This window comes from Hippopotamus amphibius, chromosome 7 (assembly GCF_030028045.1).
Source record: "Hippopotamus amphibius kiboko isolate mHipAmp2 chromosome 7, mHipAmp2.hap2, whole genome shotgun sequence".
Classification (NCBI taxonomy): domain Eukaryota; kingdom Metazoa; phylum Chordata; class Mammalia; order Artiodactyla; family Hippopotamidae; genus Hippopotamus; species Hippopotamus amphibius.
In genome coordinates, this window is record NC_080192.1 from 96,024,164 (window position 1) to 96,047,557 (window position 23,394).

Consider the following 23,394-nt stretch of genomic DNA (forward strand, 5'->3'; position numbering starts at 1 on the left):
ATTTCAATTAAATGCTCTTGAAAATGTCCTGTAAAATATTTTATGGTGAGAAAATTAACAGTTTTCAATATTTTTAACATTACAGTATTTAAATGATTATACTGTTGAAAGGTTCTAATCTTTTTCATTATATTTTTTAAAACTTCCTAAGTTTGAAAGTATTCAATATTTAAAATCTGTTACATTTTTATTAGCTCTTTATTGGAATATAATTGCTAAATCTGTAACATATCTAACCCTATAATTTCCTTTTTCATTCTTTTTCCAATTAAGAAGACCTATACAAAATAGACAAGTATTTGACAGAAGGAATGAACTTGAAAAAGATACCTGTGCTGCTGGATCTTTGATTGCTAAGACCTGTAATGAAGAAGGTAATGCTATCCAAGGTACACAAAGTATTTAAAGTGTAACAGAAAAACAACATCATAGCTGGCAAGAGTTTTCAGTAAATGCATAAAAATAAGAAAACCCTGAGCATTTTTAGTTGATGTGTTATAAGATTGCTCTTGGCTGGTATAATGTAAAATACCAAGTCACCTGATGATAACAAAGGCTTAATTTTAATAAGCACACAAATAAATTTGGGGACTTTATTAAAACGTTGATGCTCATTCAGTAAATCTGGGGTAGAGCCCATGATTCTGAATTTCTAACAAGCTCTCAAGTGATGTATATGGCACTGGCCTGGAGATTACACTTTGAGAAGTCAGACTTTGAAGGTCATTGAGAAAAATGGCATGATTCTTGCCCAATTTAGTAACAAAAAGATAAAAACAGTAAGTACTATAACATAAGGCAGCCATGTAATATACTCCCTACAAGTGATACCAAAAAAAAAAAGCATGATGAGGTAGCAGCATTCACCTCCAGCCAAGATGTTCACCTGAGCAGATGGCCTTCAAAGATAAGTAGAATTTTACCATGCAGAAGAAACTGCATATTAAATTATGGAAATAGAAAACATAGATAACACATAGATGACTGCTTGTGAAGGGACAAAATTAATTAATATTTGAATGTTTTCACCATGTCCCCTTCACTGTCCTCTAAAGATGAACCTAAGTTTGGCCTACTCATTTTCTTCCCTTTACATCTGAGAATGGGCCAACTGAAATGCAAAATTTGGAAGAAAGGTAGATACAGAGGACAAGAGAGGCATATAGAATTAAGAGGCTTTAAGTGAACTTTTTCTTCTGAAGAGCCCAGGGAAGGAAATACATGAGAGCAACTTCAGCATCTGAGAGATTTGGTGAAGAGAGAAAAGGAATTTTTAAGTATTGCATTGTGCCAGGGATGTAGCAGTTACTAACATTTTTTTTCCCATAAACTGAGGCCTACCAACTCCATGTCACAAAGCAGATATACTATATGGTCCCAACTCTGATCCAAAATACTGTCACTTCAACTCTTCAGTTGTTCTCACCTATGAAATCACAATTTCAATGGAATGATTCACGTAAAGTATGGGCAGTTGAATGAACAATTTAAAGTGATTCTTTTGGCATTAATGGCTTAAAGATACATGATTCTGTCTTCAGAAAAATACGCTATCCTTGTTTTTCCTTAAACTTGAAGAAAAGTGTAGAGTTAATAGTATTCAAAAAGGCCAGCAATAAAGTTAAAATTAAAAGTTGATGGTTACTAGCAAGATGGCAGAATAGGAGGTTCCTCCAGCCCTCATTCCCCCACAGAAACACTGATCTGGCAACCAGCCATGAACAAAAGTGCCACTGTAGGAGCTTCAAAATCCAGGTAGAAGTTGCGGCACCCCCAGTGGAGCCCAAAACCAAGGAAAGATACTTTGAGAAGGCATGCCTACACCCTGGTAGCAAGTCTGCTGAATATAGACGAGTACAGCCCTGTCCCCCTGTGGACATGGCTCTAGCCACAGTCAACTATGGTCATGCTACCTGCCCTGCCTACCTAGACCCAGCAGGAACCACACCCACCTGTGATTCCAGTTTTAGGCTTGCTGAATACACACCCAACTAAAGACCTAGAAGCAACCCCATGACGAGCTCCCACTGGCTCAACTGTGATCCTGGAGGCAGTCTCATCTACCCAGAGACCTGGGAGAAGACAAGGCAATCTGTACCCCAAGAAACAGGCCTGCCAACTGTGGATTCAGAAGTAGGCCCATCTGCCTAGGGACCCAGCATGTGGTACTTCTGCTGGTGCCCACAGTAATAGGCCAGCCAACCATGGACCTGACTGTGGACCTGGAAGCAGCCTCTAGGTCTGGCCCTGGCCCTGCCTAACTGAAGTCTGAAGGCAGGCTTGTCCATCTAGGGACCTGGCAGGAGTAGGCCCTTACCTGACAAAAACAGTCTGTAAAGAATAGAAGAGATTCCTGCTTCTTCAACTGCACACACAGACATGAATACAAGGCTATAAAGATCACAAAGAATCAAGCAAAGATGACACCACCAAAGGAAACTAATAAAATTTCAGTAACCAACCCTAAAGAAATGTATATCCATGAATGGCTTGACAAAGAATTTTTTAAAAATCATCATAAAGAAGCTCAATAACCTAAAAGAGGACACAGACAACTAAAGACAGTCAGGAAAACAATAGCTAAACAAAATGAGATGTTCAATAAAGAAATAGAAACCATTTAAAAAAGCAAAAGAGGGACTTCCCTGGCAGTCCAGTGGTTAAGACTGCACTCCCAATGTAGGGGGCACAGATTCAATCCCTACTTGGGGAACTAAGATCCCACATGCTGCACAGTGCAGCCAAAAAAATAAAAATACTTAAAAAAGAGAATATTAAAAAAAAGAAAACTGGGGCTAAAGAATACAATAACTGAAGTAAAAAATTCAATAACTTCAACAGCAGAATCAATCAAGCAGAAGAAAGAATCAGCAAACTCAGAGACAGGTCATTTGAAATTACCCACTGAGAGGAACAATAAAATGTGAAGAAAGTCTATGGGACTTTTCATATACCAATAAGGAACCAATATACACATTTTGGGAGTCCCAGAAGGAGGAGAGACAGACAGAGAAAAAGATAGAGAGGGAAAAGCTAAAAACTTATTTAAAGAACTAATGGTTAAAACATCTGAAATCTAGAGAGGGAAATGGACATCAGATTTGTGAGGCCCCAAAGTCTCCAAATAGATTGAACCCAAAGAGATCCTCATGAGACACATTATAATTGTCAAAAATCAAAGAGAGAATTTTTACAGCAGTGACAGAAAAGTAACTTGTCACATACAAGGGAGTATACAAGGAATAGCACGTAGACTATTGGTGGATTTCTCAGCAGAAACTCTGCAGGTCAGAAGTGAGTGGGATGATATATTCAAAGCTCTAAAGGAAAAACTTCCAAACAAGAATACTTTACCTGACAAAACTTCTTTCATTCCTAAGAAAGAAGGAGAGATAAAGACTTTCCCAGACCTACAAATGCTGAGGGAGTTCATCATATTTGATCTGCCTTATAAGAAGTGCTAAAGGGAGTTCAATTTGAAGCAAACAAAAAAAGCTGAACAATAATATGAAAATATAACTCACTGCTAAAGGAAATATAAAGAGAAACACAATACTGTAATACTGTAATTGTGGCACATAAATCACTTGTAACACTAGTGTATAAAGACAAAAGTAGTAAGAATATAACCACTGAAATGTGTTCATGGAAACACAATATAGAAAAAAGTAAAATCGAGCATGTGTTCATAAATTGTGTGTAAGGGAAGAAGTAAAGGGTACACTTTATGTATGCAACTGAAGTTAAGTTGTTATTAGCTTAAAACAGACTGCTATAACTATAAAATGTTTGGTATGAGCCCAATAGTAACTTTTTAAAATAAAGTATAATAGATATACCAAAGATAAAGAGAAAAGAATCAAAGCATGCTACTACCAAAAAAAAAAAAATCAAACAATAAAGAAAGGTGAGCAAAGAGTACAAGAACAAGAGAACTATTAAAAAAAAAAAGACATAAAACAGTTAACAAAATGGCAATAGGAAGCCCTTTCCTATCAATAATCACTTTAAATATAAGCAGACTAAACTCAATCAAAAGACAGTGGCTGAATGGATAAAAATTAAGACTCAACTATATGCTATCTACAAGAAGCTCACTTTAGATTTAAGGACACTGCATAGGCTAAAAGTGAAAGGGCAGAAAAAGATATTCCATGAAAATGGTAACCAAAAGAAAGCAGGAGTCACTACATCAGACAAAGTAGACTTTAAGTCAAAAATTGTCATGAGACAAAGAAGTTCACTATATAATATGATGAAGGGTCAATTCAACAGGAAGATATAACAATTATAAATATTGTTATATTTATATAACAATGTGAAATGATGATGGCCAGGGGCTGGGAAGAGGGGGAAATGATAAAGTGTTGGCCAAAGGATACCAAACCTCACTTATGCAAAATAAGTTCTGGATATCTGCTGTACAGCACAGGGCCTGTGATGTATAATACTGTATTATATACTTAAAATGTTGCTAAGAGGGTAGATGTTATGTTAAGTGCCATTACCCAAAGAAAAAACAATAAAACACAAGGGAAAGTGGATGGGAGGAAACTCTTGGAGATGATGGATAAGTTTATGGCAATACTAGTGATGATGGTTTCAAGGTGTACACATATCTCCAAATACATCAAGTTGAATACATTAAACATCTATAGCTTTTTGTATCACTGTGCTTGATACAGTTTCCTTCATGGTATTTAAGAAAAGTAATTGAAGAACTTGAGTTATTTTTGAAACAACCAAGAATTAATTGCTGAATTTTTTCATTTTGACAGTGTACTGGGCTAGCAGATCATGGCTTTACATGCTTTATAAGCCCAATGATGCTAAAGTATAAAGCAGTAGTGAAAGATAAGGACTAAAAGGTGGGTCAGATTGTGGATAGGCTTTGGTGTAAGGCTTAAAAATTTATGTTTATTTCAATAGGTAGTTATGTGGCTTTTAAGGTTATAGGCAGGAGAGTAATTTTATCAAAAGCATGGTGTAAGAATATTAATCTAATGGCCTCATCTCAAGTTGACTGAAATGAAAAATAACAGAAGCAAAAACTAAACAGCAAGCTCATTATAATAATTTGGGAACACAGTAAACCTGAGGGAAGATGCTGATAGGAACAGAAAAGGATAATTTTTGAGATTAATAAGATTTAATATGACTTGTTAGCATCTTTCATCCAGCATTCAACAAATATTTATTGAGTGCTTCCTATGTACCAGAAACTATGTTATATAGTGAAAATAGAGGTAAAAGACATAATTCCTGCATGTAATGTGTTCACAGTTGAGAACTATGGTAGAATGCTTTCAATACATTCTCCAAACTGACGTTAAAGTGACCTTAAACTATTTAGACCTTTTATAATCTATCCATATCCAACCTATCCAACCTTACTTTCTACTACAACATATTTTTAACTACCTCTACTTCCTCATCACCCAAAACACATTAATACCCAAATGATTCTTTCTATCCAATTCTTCTAAAAATATTCAGTTTTAAAATGATTAATCTTTTCCTAATGACAAATACTAATGATTTTTTCCAGATGTCTTCCACAGTATTGCTGGTAACATTCTGTATTATTGACTACTCCTTCCTTGAAATAACCTTATTTTGCCTTCACTGTACTCTGCCAACTGAATCCTCTTTTGCCCACTATAGATCTTAGCTCTAATAATAGTTTTAGAAATAGTATTCAGATAAGTTTAAAATATTTTTTAAACAACCAATTCTAATATAAGTGGCTACATAACACATCAGGGTCTCCCTTTGTGTTTTACTATGTGTGAACTGCCACACTTTAAGTACCAAAGGATTAATGCAGTAAGAACGAATTAATGAATATGGCTTGTTATTAGTTAGGGTTCTCCAGAGAAACAGAACCAATAGCGTGTGTGTGTGTGTATTATAAGGAATTGGCTGACGTGATTATGGAGGCTGACAAGTTCCAAGACCTACGATCTGCAAGCTGGAAACCCAGGAGACCGGATGGTTTAGCTCTAATCTGAAGGCCGACAGGCTCAAAATCCAGGAGGAGCTGATATTTCAGTTCAAGTGCAAAGGCAGGAGGAAACCAGTGTCCCAGGTCAAAGGCAGACAAAGCAGGAGTTCCCTCCTAATTCAGGGGAGGGCCAGCCTTTTGTTCTATTCAAGCCTTCAATTAATTGGACAAATCCCATCCATTTCCACGTTAGGAAGGGCAATCTACTTTACTCAGTCTATCAATTTAAATGTTAAACTCATCCAAAAATATTTTCATAGAAATCACCCAGAATGATGTTTGACCAAATATATAGGTACCCTGTGACTCAGTCACATTGACACAGAAGCAATTATCCACATGGGTCCTGCTTAGCCAACTTTAATTACCTAGTAGTAGACCATTATAAAAATGATATTTTCAAAACTAAAAACAGATCTACCATATGACCCAGCAATACCACTACTGGGCATATACTCTGAGAAAACCATAATTCAAAAAGATACATGTACCACAATGTTCACTGCAGCATTATTTACAATAGCCAGGACATGGAGGCAACCTAAATGCCCATCACCAGATGAATGGATAAAGAAGATGTGGCATATATATACAATGGAATATTACTCAGCCATAAAAAGGAATGAAATTGAGTTATCTGTAGTGAGGTGGATGGACCTAGAGTCTGTCATACAGAGTGAAGTAAGTCAGAAAGAGAAAAACAAACACCATATGCTAACACATATATATGGAACCTAAAAAAATGGTACTGATGAACTCAGTGGTAGAGGAAGAATAAAGATGCAGATGTAGAGAACAGACTTGAGGACATGGGGAGGTGGGGAAGGAGAAGCTGGAACAAAGTGAAAGAGTAGCACTGACATTTATATACTACCAAATGTACAACAGATGGCTAGTGGGAAGCAACTGCCTAACATAGGGAGATCAACTTGATGCTTCATAATGACCTAGAGGGGTAGGATAGTGAGGGTGGGAAGGAGGTTCAAGAAGGAGGGGATATGGGGATATATGTATAAATACAGCTGATTTGCTTTGTTGAAACTGGCACAACTGTGTAAAGCTATTATACTCCAATAAAAATGGAAAAAATAAATAAATAAATGTGATATTTTCTAACACAAAATAAGAATAGGCATGGGACTTCCTAGGTGGCGCAGTGGTTAGGAATCCACCTGTCAATGCAGGGGACATGGGTTCGATCCCTGCTCCAGGAAGATCCCGTATGACGTGGAGCAACTAAGCCCGTGTACCACAACTATTGAGACTGTCATCACAATATCCCTTGCCCACAGGCAAAATATGGGCAGAAAAAAATAGAAAATTTAAAATTGTGTGTCTCATCATAGGAAAATTTCTTCACAAAAATAAAAAATGAACATGAGGCTACAACCAAAGAAAGTTTCTGAATGGCTCATTTGTTGGCCAACCAAGGAAAGCCATTTACTGATGTTTAGTTAATTAAATCATATTTGATTGTAGAAACTGAAGAAATGTGTCCAGAGAAAATAATCTCTGTCTGAGATTATCAGCCATTCAGCGAGTACAGTTACTTAAAAAACTGAGGACATTGTGAGTAATATGAATAGATGATTAAAAAACAAGGCAAAAAAAAAAATACACGCAAGGGAAATGATTTCAAGTGGTTTCCCTTGGTCAAAAGATGTTATAGATATGGCTCAAAATTGCTGTTTTTTTATTTGAGGAGTCAAGTTTGGAGTAACTGAAGAATTAACCTCTGTGAACAGTCTGTGTGAAACAATTCCAGGCAAGAATATCCTCAAAAAAGTTGAGAAAACACAAGTTCAGTACAACCCACAGTGGGATCTGCTAATGTGTTGCAACAAATGATGCCAATATGTGTAGAGGAGAAAAAGACAAATTTACAAAAGTTGTTTTAAATCTTATGGTTATTCATAGTATTTATTATTCAATCAGCAGGTACCTTGCAGAAAATATTTCAATTAACCATGTGTTACTGAACAGTGTCAGAGGTGAACTTCACTCACTCTTATGGGTATAACTATCGTAAGTTTTGTGAATTTTTGTCAAAAATAGAAGCTGAATATCTTGACTTGCCCTACCATGCAGAAGTTCAAGATCTTCACCATGATAAAATTTTATTGTGCCTTTCTTAGATACTGAGACTGAAACTTTTCTAAATAAGAAGAACCACTGTTGATCACTATTATCAAACTGAACAGCTTAGGAAATCAGTTTTTGCTGCAAACTTGTTAATGTTTCGTATGAATTTAACCTAAAATTATAAGGCAAATAGTTGTTATATTGAAATTTTTACGGAAGTAGAGCCAATACAACGGTAATTAATGCTGTTTGAATCACAAATAATGTCACGTATTATCGAGTTAAAACAAGAAATAATATCTATATTCCCACATAAATTTGAAGTACCTATACTTTCTAATATTAAATTAAGCTCCAAAGAGGGTCAACAGCTGTCCCAGGTTTAGCACCTGAAGTCCCAAATCCTGGGTAACCACTCAGTCCTAGGAAACAGGAAAAATTGGTCTCCCTAATTCCAGCAGTGGTTTTTGGACCTGAATGCAAATGCAAAGGAAATTTCCATGTTTCAAAATCTATCAACTGTGCAATTGAGAAGCTTCTACCTAACTTGCAATTGGAAGTGATTAATCTGCAATACAATAACATGCTAAAAGGCAAACATCAAAAGAAGAATCTAATAGAATTCTATAAAATAAGATGCTGCTCAAGGATTGATATCAGTGTGTGGTACTACTTATCTGTTTGATATCAGGGCATATTCAGAGGTGAAATACATGAAATCTCATGAGAGATCAGCATTAACAGATGAACATTTACAGTTGAGTTTTATGAGAGAGAACACTAACTTTGAACCCCAGTCAGATGAAACGCTATCCCCTGTTCCAATTAGATGGGGACCACAAAAACACCTGCACTCAATTATTATTATTATAGTTTGAATTTCATCAAGAAAAACATTTTAGAATCTCTCTCTCTTGCTATATAAGTACTTACATAATATCTTCAATTTTGCCTATTGGCCTGCAAAGCCTAAAATACTATCTAGCTCTTTACATTATGTAGGCACCCTCATCTAGACTAAGACAAATATAGTTAAGGGATGCGGACTGTCATAGTTGACAAGAAACTGAATGAAGCAGCAACAGTGGCTTTTATGAGAAAAATAAACAGAAGTGGTATGTATTTAAAAAGACGATAACATACCAGAGTCAGAAGCAATCACCTTATTACACCAATCTCTTTGGATGTCCATCTAGAATCTAGATCATAGATCTTAACACTTCTGCTGTGGAAATTAATTTTCCTTTATATGAAGAAATTGGCATGGATTCAAGGATGACTGACAGTGAGTAACATGGTGAAACATTGTTTATTTTTAAACATTTTGAAAAGTATAGTTGCTTAGCTCAAAATATCAAGATTACAGGGATAGCAATTGCTATTTAACTACACAGAGTACACTGGGCTATTTTATGGTCTATGGAAAACTTTTAAAAACATAAATTAAAGCAAGGTATTTTATTTTGTTTTAGTTTTGTTTAGTCATAAGAATAATGTATGACTATCAGGAAGACAAAATGTTATACCAGTTTCTGAGAGAGATGGTTGATTTTATACTTCTAGAGATCTTCCAAAAGAGAATAACCATCTTACTATAGGCTCTAGACTTTTATCTACCCAAAGGCAAGAGCAAATTCATTATTTTTTTAAAAATTAGATGTCCTATGAAAGCATTACAATCCAGATTTCACGAGATGGTTCCATACCATATTAGAAATGTTATGAAAATTTTCAACTATATATATAGCTAATATCCCAGTCAATACAAAAATACCACAAAATAACAAGTAATTTAGAGTTAATGACAGACAAGTAGCATCTATTCTTATGAAAATATAATCGTCATCAAGGCATTTCTTGGTGCTAGGACTACAAGGAAGAATAAGATGTTTCTGATAAGCTTAAGGAAACTTATAATCTACTTGGGAAGGTAGACTAAATAAAGGAAATAAATAATAATATAAGTGAACATGGCCTAATGCCAAATGAGTGGTATATGCATGTGTGCACTAAGTGCTGTAAGAGAAGAGAAACATAATTGGGATTTATAAATACCACCAATTATACACAATTACTTGTTTCAAGGATGAAAATACGAAAATTAATGTCTAACTACTAATGATCAATAATGAGAAATCAGACTGTGGGCAGTAATGTCACTTCTTTTTTCTCAGCCTAGTGATATTTAAGTACACATGATTTTTTTAAAAGGATCATTTTGGGCTTCCCTGGTGGTGCAGTGGTTAAGACTCTGCCTGCCAATTCTAAGAGGGAAGTTTATAACGATACAATCCTACCTCAAGAAACAAGAAAAATCCCAAATAAACAATCTAACCTTACACCTAAAGAAATGAGAGAAAGAAGAGCAAACAAAACCCAAAGTTAGTAGATGGAGAGAAATCATAAAGATCAGAGCAGAAATAAATGAAATAGAAACAAAGAAAACAGTAGCAAAAATCAATAAAACTAAAAGCTGGTTCTTTCAAAAGATAAATAAAATTCATAAACCTCTAGCAAGACTCATCAAGAAAAAGAGGGAGAGGACTCAAATCAATAAAATTAGAAATGAAACAGGAGAAGTTACAATGGACACCACAGAAATAAAAAGCACCATAAGAGATTACTACAAGCAACTTTATGCCAATTAAATGGACAACCTGGATGAAATGGACAGATTCTTAGAAAGGTATAACCTTCCAAGACTGAATCAGGAAAACATAGAAAATATGAACAGACCAGTAACAAGGAATGAAATTGAAACTGTGATTAAAAATCTCCCAACAAACAAAAGTCCAGGACCAGATGGATTCACAGGTGAATTTTATCAAATATTTAGAGAAGAGCTAACACCCATCCTTCTCAAACTCTTCCAAAACATTGCAGAGGAAGGAACACTCCCAAACTCATTTTAGGAAGCCACCATCACCCTGATACCAAAACCAGACAAAGATACTACACAAAAAGAAAACTACAGACCAATATCACTGATGAATTTAGATGCAAAAATCCTCAACAAAATACTAGCCAACAGAATCCAACAACACATTAAAAGGATCATACACCATGATCAAGTGGGGTTTATCCCTGGAATGCAAGGATTCTTCAATATACACAAATCAATCAATGTGATACACCATATTAACAAATTGAAGGATAAAAACCACATGATCATCTCAAGAGATGCAGAAAAAGCTTTTGACAAAATTCAACACCCATTTATGATAAAAAACTCTCCAGAAGGTGGGCATAGAGGGAACCTACCTCAACATAATAAAGGTCATATGTGACAAACCCACAGCAAACATCATTCTCAATGGTGAAAAACTGGAAGCATTCCCTTTTAGATCAGGCACAAGACAAGGATGTCCACTCTCGCCACTACTATTCAACATAGCTTTGGAAGTCCGTGCCACAGCAATCAGAGAAGAAAAAGAAATAAAAGGAATCCAAATTGGAATAGAAGAAGTAAAACTGTCACTGTTCTCAGATGACATGATACTATACACAGACAATCCTAAAGATGCCACCAGAAAACTACTTGAGCTCATTGCGCTCATCAATGAATTTGGTAAAGTTGCAGGATACAAAATTAACACCCAGAAATCTCTTGCATTTCTATACACTAACAATGAAAGGTCAGAAAGAGAAATTAAGGAAACAATCCCATTCACCATTGCAACAAAAAGAATAAAATACCTAGGAATAAACCTAATCAAGGAGGTAAAAAAAAAAAAAAAACCCTGTACTCAGAAAACTATAAGACACTCATGAAGGAAATCAAGGATGACACAAACAGATGGAGGGACATACCATGTTATTGGACTGGAAGAATCAACATTGTGAAAATGACTATATTACCAAAAGCAATTTACAGAGTCAATGCAATCGCTATCAAATTACCAATGGCATTTTTCACAGAACTAGAACAAGAAATCTTACGATTTGTATGGAAACACAAAAGACCCCGAATAGCTAAAGCAATCTTGAGAAGGAAAGATGGAGTTGGTGGAATCAGGCTTCCTGACTTGAGGCTATACCACAAAGCTACAGTGATCAAGACAGTATGGTACTGGCACAAAAACAGAAAGGAAGATCAATGGAACAGGATAGAAAGCCCAGAGATAAACTACGGTCAACTAATCTATGACAAAGGAGGCAAGGATATACAGTGGAGAAAAGGCAGCCTCTTCAATAAATGGTGCTGGGAAAACTGGTCAGCTACATGTAAAAGAACGAAATTAGAACACTTCCTAACACCATACACAAAAATAAACTCAAAATGGATTAAAGAGCTACATGGAAGGCCAGACACTATAAAACTCCTAGAGGAAAACATAGGAAGAACACTCTTCAACGTAAATAACAGCAAGATCTTTTTTGATCCACCCCCTAGCATAATGGAAATAAAAACAAAAATAAATAAGTGGGATCTAATGAAACTTCAAAGCTTCTGCACAGCAAAAGAAACGATAAGCAAGACGAAAAGACAACCCTCAGAATGGGAGAAAATATTTGCAAACAAATCAACAGACAAAGGATTAATCTCCAAAATATATAAACAGTTCATCCAGCTCTATATCAAAAAAACAAACAACCCAATCAAAAAATGGGCAGAAGACCTAAATAGGCATTTCTCCAAAGAAGACATACGGATGGCCAAGAGGTACATGAAAAGCTGCTCAACATCACTAATTATTAGAGAAATGCAAATCAAAATGACAATGAGGTATCACCTCACACTGGTTAGAATGGGCATCATCAGAAAATCGACAAACAGTAAATGCTAGAGAAGGTGTGGAGAAAAGGGAACGCTCTTGCACTGTTGCTGGGAATGTAAATTGATACAGCCACTATGGAGAACAGTATGGAGGGTCCTTGCAAAGCTAAAAATAGAACTACCATATGAGCTAGCAATCCCACTGCTGTGCATACACCCAGAGAACACCATAATTCAAAAAGACACATGCACTCCAATGTTCACTGCAGCACTATTTACAATAGCCAGGACATGGAAGCAACCTGAATGTCCATCAACAGATGAATGGATAAAAAAGAAGTGGTACATATATGCAAAGGAATATTACTCAGCTGTAAAAAGGAATGAAACTGGACATTTGTAGAGACATGGATGGACCTAGAGACTGTCAGAGTGAAGTGAGTCACAAAGAGAAAAAGAAATATTGTATATTAACACATATATGTGGGAATATAGGAAAATGGTACAAAGCAACCAGTTTGCAAGGCAGAAATAGAGACACAGATGTAGAGAACAAACACATGGACACCAAGTGGGGAAAGCGGGGAGGGTTGGGGGGGATGAATTGGGCGATTGGGATACCAAATAGTACACTCTAAATATATGCAGTTTATTGTATGTTAAGTGTATCTCAATAAAAGTTCTTAAAAAAAAAAAAATCCAGCTGCCAATGCAGGAGACATGGGTTCGAGCCCTGGTCCAGGAAGATCCCACACGCTGCAGAGCAACTAAGCCTGGCACCACAGCTGCTGAGCCTGCACTCTAGAGCCCGTGAGCCACATCTACTGAGCCCAGAAGCCACAACTACTGAAGCCTGTGCATCTAGAGCCCAAGCTCCACAACGACAGAAGCTACCACAATGAGAAGCCATAGCACCACAACGAACAGTGGCCCCTGCTCACCACAACCAGAGGAAGCCCATCCACAGCAATGAAGACCCAATGCAACCAAAAATAAAATAAATTAATAAAATAAAAGCATCATTTTGATGTACTAAGCCAGAGTCAGCAGGTCTCATATCACTGCTATGAGAGCAAATAACACACTAATCAAATATAGTATTCTTTCCCATTGAGAAAAAAAAAAGGGGCCTCATAAAACTCAACACAGCTCTCCAGGTAACCACCACAGATCAACCAGAATTGGCACTTAGATGGCACCTACTTGCCATGCAGGTTTTAAGGCATCTCTTTAAGAACAGAAGGAACAATAAAGGCACAGACTACTCATTTGATTTCAGTACATTAGCCATAACATGCATGTATGAGAATAACTATTTTCATACTATTTTGAAGTTTGGTTATTGCTTTCTCTAGAGTTTTAAGTATTTTGTTTATGATTATTTTAAGTATTTCTCTTTTTAGTGGGGATATTAAAAGGTTCTATTAATATTTTTTATTGAAGTCCTTTATTAGATTTTTTAAGTTAATTAATGTTGTGATCTTTTATTTTAGAAGAAGAAATGAGAGAAGACTGCATAGGACAGGTAAACTCTTTGTCTTACTGTTTATTAGACATCTAAATTCCAAAAGGAAAGCAAACTGTATGCAATTATTTTGAACTGAGGAAAAGCTGCCTACTGGTGTACATTAGCTGGAAATAGCTTTCTAAAAAACTATTCAGCTGTTCAGTATTTCAAATTATAATTATAATTAAAATAGTTATTTTCGAAAAACAAAATTATGCATAATGGACTATGTGCAAAGGAAATTATATATTGGAATTTGCCTCAAAATAATCCAGTGGGGAGAAAGTAGGATGAATTAAAGTTGCCATGAGTTGATTGTTTCTCTCTACTTTGGTGTATATTTGAAATTATCCAAAATTAATCATTTAAAAATAAAAGGTTTATAGTAATTATGATGTTACCTAACTAATGTTTATTACATTTATGTGTAATTTTTATAAGTAATGCATGTGGGGTCCCTCCCCTTCTTCTGTTGCTGATATCACATCTAAGTTCATTTTGAGAGGAGAAATCAATGCCCTGCTATACCAATTCCAAAAAGGTTATGTATAAGTCAGAGAAGGCCTCATAATTTTATTCAGTGCCCACAGTGGATTATCATAGTAACTGATTTATTATGAGACTTGAGTTTGAATGATAGTTCCACAATTATGAGAATTATAACTTTGGAAAAATAATTTCATCTCTGTAGGTCTCAACTACTTCATCTGTAAAACAGAGATAATTCTACATACCCCACAGGATTTTTGTGAAGCTCTACTGTAACCATGTATGTGGTAGGACTTTGTTAATTATAGGGAACTATTCTAATGATAGTAATTATTAACATCATTGCTTCAATCTACTTCTTTATGGACATATCTATATTGAAAATATAGTAATTGCTTGGAGAGAAATGTCCATATTACAGCTGAATGTGCATGCATAATAATCTGCATTTAAAGCTTAAAGAAATTTAACCATAAATTTTATATACTTTTAAATAACATTTTTCAGAATACTAACTGTTAAAGAAAAAAACTGCAACCTATCAGAACTCTACAAACACATCCACTTGGGTATACTAGTGTACATGAGATCCAGTCAAGAAACTGACTTCCTAAGAATCTTTCTGGAAAGGTCATTATACAGAATAAGAGAAACATCAGCTTGTGTACTGAAGTATAGGATGATTATCATAACCTAATTGTTAGGCCACACGTCTTTGAGTTCAGATATTAATATAGTTTATGTTCCGATTAGCACTAACTCATACATACTTTATGTTCAGCCCCCTGGTGGTTTCTCGTTTAGAAATTATTATTAAGTACATATAAAACACAGATTGTAACATCCTGTCCTTATTGCTTGCAAAGGTCTTTCTCATTCAAAATTTTCATATGCTACATTTTTTTGATGTGTACTTATTCACTGGCTGCATTGGGCCTTCATTGCTGTGCTCAGGCTTTCTCTAGCTGCGGTGAGCGGGGGCTACTCTTCATTGCAGTATTCAGGCTTTTCATTGCAGTGGCTTCTCTTGTTACGGAGCACAGGCTCTATGCGCATGGGCCTCAGTAGTTGTGGCAGACCGGCTTGGTTGCTCCATGGCATGTGGGATCTTCCCAGAGCAGAGACTGAACCCATGTCCCCTGCATTAGCAGGCAAATTCTTAACCACTGCACTACCAGGGAAGTCCCAGCTACATTTTAAAGTCTGGTTTTGTGTCTGTGTGTTTGTATAATTTTCTTTTACTACAATAACTTTTTTCAACATATTTCTCTTTATTTAATCAATTGAATATATTCAATAAGAAATAAAAATTTTAAATAATAAAATAATTAATGCTAATATTTATCAGATGCCTAGTATATGACTGGCACTGGTCTCAGTACTTTAAATGTTTTAATTCGGTTGATCTCACAACCGTATGAGGTGGCTTCTATTAGCCCCATTTTAAAGACAAGAAAACAGACACAGAGATTAAGTAACTTCTCCAGAGTCACAGCTTGTGAGGTGTACAGCTGGAATTCAATCCCTAACAGTTTGGCTCTAGATCAGGGTTTCTCAACCTCAGAGCTGTGACATGTTGGGCCAGATAATTCTTTGTTTTGGGGGTACCATCCAGTGCATTGCAGGATTAAACATTAGCAGCATCCCTGGCTACTACCTAAGCAGATGCTAACAGCTCCCCCACCTCAGTCGTGACAATCAAGTAACATCTCTAGACACTGTCAAGTGTTCTTCGTGGTAGAGAATGGCAAAATTACCTCTAGTTGAGAAGCATTGTTCTAGAGAAACTCCTACAGAACACTGCCTCTCTAAAAACCACAATATAGAAATATGGAAAGCCAGAAAATAAGAAAATTAAAATCACCTATAATTCCACTATCCAGAGATGATCATTAATATTACCCACACTTTTTAAGCTTCCTGGGTGCTCCTCCCCAATTACATTCCTACCCCTCTACCCACTCTCACAGTCCTAAATTTTATGTTAATCATTCCCTTTTTTGTCTTTATGGTTTCCCCATATGTGGCTACATCCCTAAATAACACAGTATTTAGTTTTACTTATTTCTAAACTTCATATAAACAAAAACATAGTGCCTTCTTTGTGTTACATGCTTTTTTCACTCAATATTATGTCTTGGAAATGTATCCATGCTGATGCATATAGGTGTAAGTTTATTCATTTCCATTGCCTATCTATTCCACTGAATGAATATGATATCATAATTTATTCATCTACTCTATTGTTGATGGACATATAGGTGGTTTCTAGCTTTTTCTATTATAAACAGTGCTGCTATGAACATTTTTCTACATATCCCTAGGGTATATACCCAAGAATAGAATTTCTGGTTACAGGCAATGAACATCTTAAATTTTAATAAATAATTCCAAATTTTTCCCAAAGTAGTTTTACCAGTTTATATTTCCACTAGTGAAGTGTATGAGATTTCACAGCTCTACAATCTAACACTTAGATTTAACATTCATATTTCAGCATTTTTGCAATTCCTAGTATCTGTGAAATAGTTTCTTATTGAGATTCTAATTTGCACTTGCCTAATTAATAAGGTTAAATATATGTCCATATGTTTCTGGTCATTTTTGTTTCTTCTTTCTAGAAACGCCTATTCCTATCTTTCACTCATTTTTATTAGATTCTTTGCCTTTTCCTCACTGATTTGGAGGAGTTCTTTATATATTCTGGAACTAATCCTTTGTTAAGTAACTTCTCCCTGTTCATTGCTTGTTTTTTCCCTGTCTTTATGGTTGTTAAAGAGAAATTCAACCACATTAAAGAATGTACCACCTTTTCCTTTATGGTATGTTTTTTATGTCTTGTTTAAGATGTCCTTCCCTCCTCCCGATGTTATACAGATATTCTTCCATTAGTAAAGCTTTTGCCTTTCATGTTTATGTCTAATCCATTTACAAAGCTCATTCCTTAGAGAAACCAGGTCATTTATTCTATACTGTGCCTCATATTCTGGGTTTGGTTGATAGACTGTTCATTGTTATTGAACTGTCCCTTGTTATTTCCCATACACTAGCATTCTGATGCATTTTCTTGCTTAAAGTGCAGCTTTCTAGGCAGTTTTTTACACCATATCATGAGGTACATAAATATATGGCTGTCCCAAAGTTTTAGTGATGCTATAATTGACCAGAAGATTCAGACAGTATCTGATTCCTCCACTTAAAAATTTCCCATCAAACTTTTACTTGGCGGTTTTAAAATACTTCAGTGGGGACTTCCTTGGTGGTGGAGTGGTTAAGAATCTGCCTGTCAATGCAGGGGACACAGGTTCAATCCCTGGCCCGGGAAGATCCCACATGCTGCAGAGCAATGAAGTCCATGTGCCACAACTACTGAGCCTGCGCTCTAGACTCTGTGAGCCAGAACTACTGAGACCACATGCCACAACTACTGAGACCACATGCCACAACTATTGAGGCCCACGCACCTAGAGCCTGTGCTCTGCAACAAGAGAAGCCACCGCAATGAGAAGCCCGTGCACCACAAAGAAGAGTAGCCCTGGCTCATCGCAACCAGAGAAAAGCCCACGCAGCAAAGATGACCCAATGAAGCCAATAAATGAATAAATAAATAAACGTATTAAAAATAATGATAACAAATAAAATACATTGGTTAACTCTGCCAAACAATTTTTTCATGGGGGTTTCGAAAGGAGGGATTTTCTAATTCTATCATTTCATCTGTATTTATTACTTGCAATTCTTCTGTAAAAAATTTGTCATCAACTATTAGGTTTCCATGAAAGACAGTTTATAAAAGGCAGGATAAATGCTTGATTCTTTCCTTTTATTTATCAATATTCAGAGCATAGATCAACAAACTTTTTCCATAAAGGGCCAGACAGTAAGTATTTTAGGCTTTGCAGACCATGTGGTCTCTGTCACAATGATTCAACTCCATCATTATGTTAAATGAGCAACCACAGACAATGCTTAAATGAATAAGCATGTCTATGTTCCAATAAAACTTTATTTATGAACACTGAAAATGTGAATTTCATGTAATTTTCACATTATAAAATATTCTTCTTTTGATTTTTTTCCAGTTATTTAAAATGTAAAAAGTCTTCTTGGCTCTCAGGCCTTACAACAATAGGAGGTGGACTGGGGCCATAAGCCATAGCCTGCAAATCCCTTGTTTAGAGTTATGAGTTGGTGCCCTAGCAACCTCCACACATCCAATGAGAGCATGTGTATGTGTGTGTATGTGTGTTTAAAAACCTTTAAGAACCTGTGGATTTTTATTTATTTATTTTTAATTAATTTATTTATTTTATTGGCTGTGTTGGGTCTTTTTTGCTGTGTGCTGGCTTTCTTTCTAGTTGTGGTGAGTGGGGGCTACTCTTCATTGTGGTGTGCAGGCTCCACATTGCCGTGGCTTCTCCTGTTGCGGAGCACAGGCTCTAGGTGCGTGGGCTTCAGTAGTTGCAGCACATGGGCTCAATAGTTGTGCCTCATGGGCTCTAAGGCACAGGTTCAATAGTTGTGGTGCACGGGTTTAGTTGCTCCACAGCATGTGGGATCTTCCTGGAGCAGGGATCGAACCCATCCCCTGCATTGGCAGGCAGACTCTCAACCACTGCGCCACCTAGGAAGCCCCAAGAACCTGTGGATTTTTAGATGCTTGATGCATCCCAATCCCCTGTAGTCATTATCGTTTTTTTTTAAGAACTTTTATTGAGATACAGTTAACATACAATTAACTGCATATAATTAGAGTGTACTATTTGGTATCCCAATCTTCCAATTCATTCCCCCCCCCAATCATTACCATTTTTGATTTTCCAATTGTTTCCCTTCCTGTCGGCTCCTTTCTCCTTCTGATATGACCCAATTAGCCTTTGGAAGCTGCCTTACTTTTATGGTTCAGCATGTACCTGACTCAACTCATATATTCCCTGCCTTAGACTTGGAATCTACTATTCCTCTAGAGTTATAGCTTTTAGACTTTTTCAGTGGACACAAATACATATTTTTAAAAGGAAAAAAACCATGAGTTTTAACTGATATTTCCAATTTAAAATTAAGATGAGAGTTTTTATTTCATCTGTGTTTTTTTCCCATGTAGCTCTTTTTTCTTATGTTAAAAATCTTGGCCCCTAAAGATTAACTTTTTTTTGTTTGAACTAAACATCACTTCACTGAAACTGCTTCCACTCAGTCACCAATGACCTCCAAACTGCCAAACTCAATGGACAAATTAGTACTTAACTCATCATAGATCTCTATACTATTTAACACTCGACTTTATCGTGACACATCTAACTTCTATCATACCACACTCAACTAGTTCTTCTATCTAGTTATTTCATTTTATCTCCTTCTATGACTCTTTTTTACTTGCCTCTAGCCTTTTCTTCTTTAAATTCTATATATCACCCCTTGACATTTTTATCTACTCTCAGGAATCAGCAGCGGAAAGACATTAATTGGTATATGCAGCCCAGTCTTCATCCCAAGCTTCAGAATGATACATCCTGTTTCTGCAAGCCACTGACAGACTAAGATAGTTGTCCCTTCTAGGAAGTCCCACAACATCCTTTGCTTCTTCTGTCACCAGAAAGATCACTTTTTTTTTTTTTAATTTTTTAATTTTTTTTGGGGGGGGTACACCAGGTTCAATCATCTGTTTTTATACACATATCCCCATATTCCCTCCCTTCCTTGACTCCCCCGCCTCGAGTCCCCCCCCACCCTCCCCGCCCCAGTCCTCTAAGGCATCTTCCATTCTCGAGTTGGACTCCCTTTGTTATACAACAACTTCCCACTGACTATTTTACAGTTGGTAGTATATATATGTCTGTGCTACTCTCTCGCTTCGTCTCAGTTTCCCCTTCACCCCCCGCCCCCTCCCATACCTCGAGTTCTCCAGTTTCTTGTCACTGAGTTCATCAGTACCATTTTTAGATTCCATATATGTGAGTTAGCATACAATATTTGTCCTTCTCTTTCTGACTTACTTCACTATGTATGACAGATTGTAGTTCTATCCACCTCATTACATATAGCTCCATCTCATCCCTTTTTATAGCTGAGTAATATTCCATTGTATATATATGCCACATCTTCTGTATCCATTCATTTGTTGATGGGCATTTAGGTGGCTTCCATGTCCTGGCTATTGTAAATAGTGCTGCAATAAACATTATGGTACAAGTTTCTTTTGGGATTATGGTTTTCTTTGGGTATATGCCCAGTAGTGGGATTACTGGAAAAGATCACTTTTTATCATCCCTTCTTGTTTAATTGTCTCTTCCATAGACTATGTTTCTTTCTTTCTTTCTTTCTTTCTTTCTTTTTTGGTTGTGTCAGGTCTTAGTTGCAGCACACAAGATCTTTGTTGTGGCTTGTGGGATCTTTCACTGCAGCATGCAAGATCTTTCATTTCGGCATGTGGGCTCTTAGTTGTGGCACACAGGCTTCCCTCCAGTTGCGGTGCATGGGCTTCTCTCTAGTTGTGGCATGTGGGTTTTTTTTTCTCTCTCTCTCTAATTGTGGCATGTGGCCTCCAGAGAGTGTGGGCTCTGTAGTTGTAGCACGTGGGCTCTGTAGTTTGCGGCATGCAGGCTCTCTAGTTGAGGTGTGTGAGCTCAGTAGTTGTGGCGCACGTGGGCTTAGTTGTTCCACCGCATGTGGGATCTTAGTTCCCCGACCAGGGATCAAACCCATGTCCCCTGCATTGGAAGGCGGATTCTTTACCACTGGACCACCAGGGAAGTCCCTAGACTATGTTTCTTAAAGGTAGTATTTATGTCCATTTTGCTCACCATCTTATCATTAACAGCAGGTGTGGAATTCTATAGTCAATATTTGTCAAATAACATAGGTACAAATGAATGAATAAATATTTCTTAGGCTAGATAATATCTGTTAAAAGAAAAATTTCCACAGAAAATATACTGATATAACAAGCTTTTAGTTGATGATTCATGAAGCGGGCAACATCCAATCTACCAGATAGAAAGGAGTTCTGAATTGCTGTACAAAGTAAGAGATTTTATAGACCAAAGTGAGCAGGAACAAGGCAGTTACATGGGGCATTTGCTAATTGGTTAAAAGCAGGGTTACTTTCCAAGGGTTACCAAAGGGAAGTCTTAGGTAACTTGAGCTGAGCAGGTAGGCACTGATTCGTTGACATAGACCTTCCTTTTCTAGAAGAGCCAAGCACAGAAGCTTAGTTAAGTTTAGGTTGGCTGACATGGGGCTTAGCATGAATGACTCCATCTTAGGCCTAACATGGTTACTTTAACATATCTGAAACATAACATATCCAAAACCAAAATCATCATTTTATCCTCCAGCCCCAAACTTGCTCCTCTTATATGGTTATTTGTGTGATTCTTGATTTCCTACAACCCACTTGCAGCTAATTAAACCAATCAAGTTCTATTGATTGCTCATAAATATTTCTAGAATCTAGCCCCATTGTAATTTAGATCTTAATCATGTACAACCGGAATACTATTTCCTAACTGATATCCTTACCTTTAGTCTATCCCTACCACTGCCACCACTACCTCAAATATAGTCTCCACAAAGCTGCAAGAGTGACCTATCTATAATTCCCCTCCCTAAAACTCCAAAGCATAAAAGCCAAGCTCCTTATTACAGTAAGACTCTCCATTACCCAACCTATGTCTTCTCCAATTTCATCGCCTATTACTCTCCACCTGAGTGTCTGAGTCATTTCATTGTTATATATCCCTAATACCTGTTATATCACTTGGCATACTATAGGTGTCAATACGTCAAATATTAATTGAATCAAAGCAGACCTACTAGAACTACTTAGGTACCTTATCATTAACACTATTTTTTCCAATATTTTATTATGAAAAATTTCAAATATACAGAAGTTGTAAGACTTCTACAATAAACATACACATACCCACTACCTAGATTCTACAATTAATGTTTCACAGTAATTGCTTTATTGTATATCTGTCCATCAACCAGTCCTTCTATCAATCCATCTTATATTTTGATGCATTTCAAAGTAAGTTTCAGACTCTGTACACTTAACCCCTTTAAGTCACTTTAGCAAGCATATCATTAACTGGAGTTTAATGTTTATTTGTAATCCTTCCCCTCCCCCATAAAATGTATACACAATAAAATGCACAAATCTTAAGTTTTCCATTATATGAGTATGTATGTATATGTATATATTATACATAACATATATTACACTCATATTATTACAGATTATCTGTCTTATCTACCTATCTATCTATTTCCATCAATCCCCAGAGGACATTAAAGTTCATATTCTGCTCAGGCCTAAAGATAATTTACAGTTAAAGAAAGGAGTGACACTATTTTTAATCACTGCTTATTTTAACCACGACCTAGCCTTAGGCTCATCAGAATATGGACTTTAATTCTAAGAAAAATTCTTTGGGTAAAAGCCTCTGCAGAATATGTAGAGAAATCTAGGTGTAAAGTTCTCTAATGCTTTGAATTAGCTTGCTGTCAAACCTTAGTTACTACAGCAGATACATTTTTCTCTAATTGTATACATTACTGTCCCTTTACAACTTTTCGAGAAAAAGTTTGTCC

At 36.3% G+C, this 23,394-nt stretch overlaps 1 protein-coding gene and 1 long non-coding RNA gene across 2 annotated transcripts in view; both read left to right on the top strand.

The window, feature by feature from the left end:
* The window catches only part of WDPCP (WD repeat containing planar cell polarity effector), a gene marked incomplete at its 3' end in the record, with an annotated part of 364,337 nt that extends 364,048 nt beyond the window's left edge, over nucleotides 1-289 (top strand). The window contains exon 16 of the mRNA XM_057743382.1: nucleotides 277-289. Within this exon, the coding sequence (XP_057599365.1) occupies nucleotides 277-289 (13 nt within the window). The remainder of the gene's footprint in view (nucleotides 1-276) is intronic.
* A 2-nt stretch (nucleotides 290-291) lies between these two features.
* The window catches only part of LOC130857006 (uncharacterized), a 37,854-nt gene continuing 14,751 nt past the window's right edge, over nucleotides 292-23,394 (top strand). Inside the window, exons 1-3 of the long non-coding RNA XR_009054734.1 lie at nucleotides 292-374; nucleotides 14,297-14,328; nucleotides 15,002-15,079. This is a non-coding gene — a long non-coding RNA (uncharacterized LOC130857006). The remainder of the gene's footprint in view (nucleotides 375-14,296; nucleotides 14,329-15,001; nucleotides 15,080-23,394) is intronic.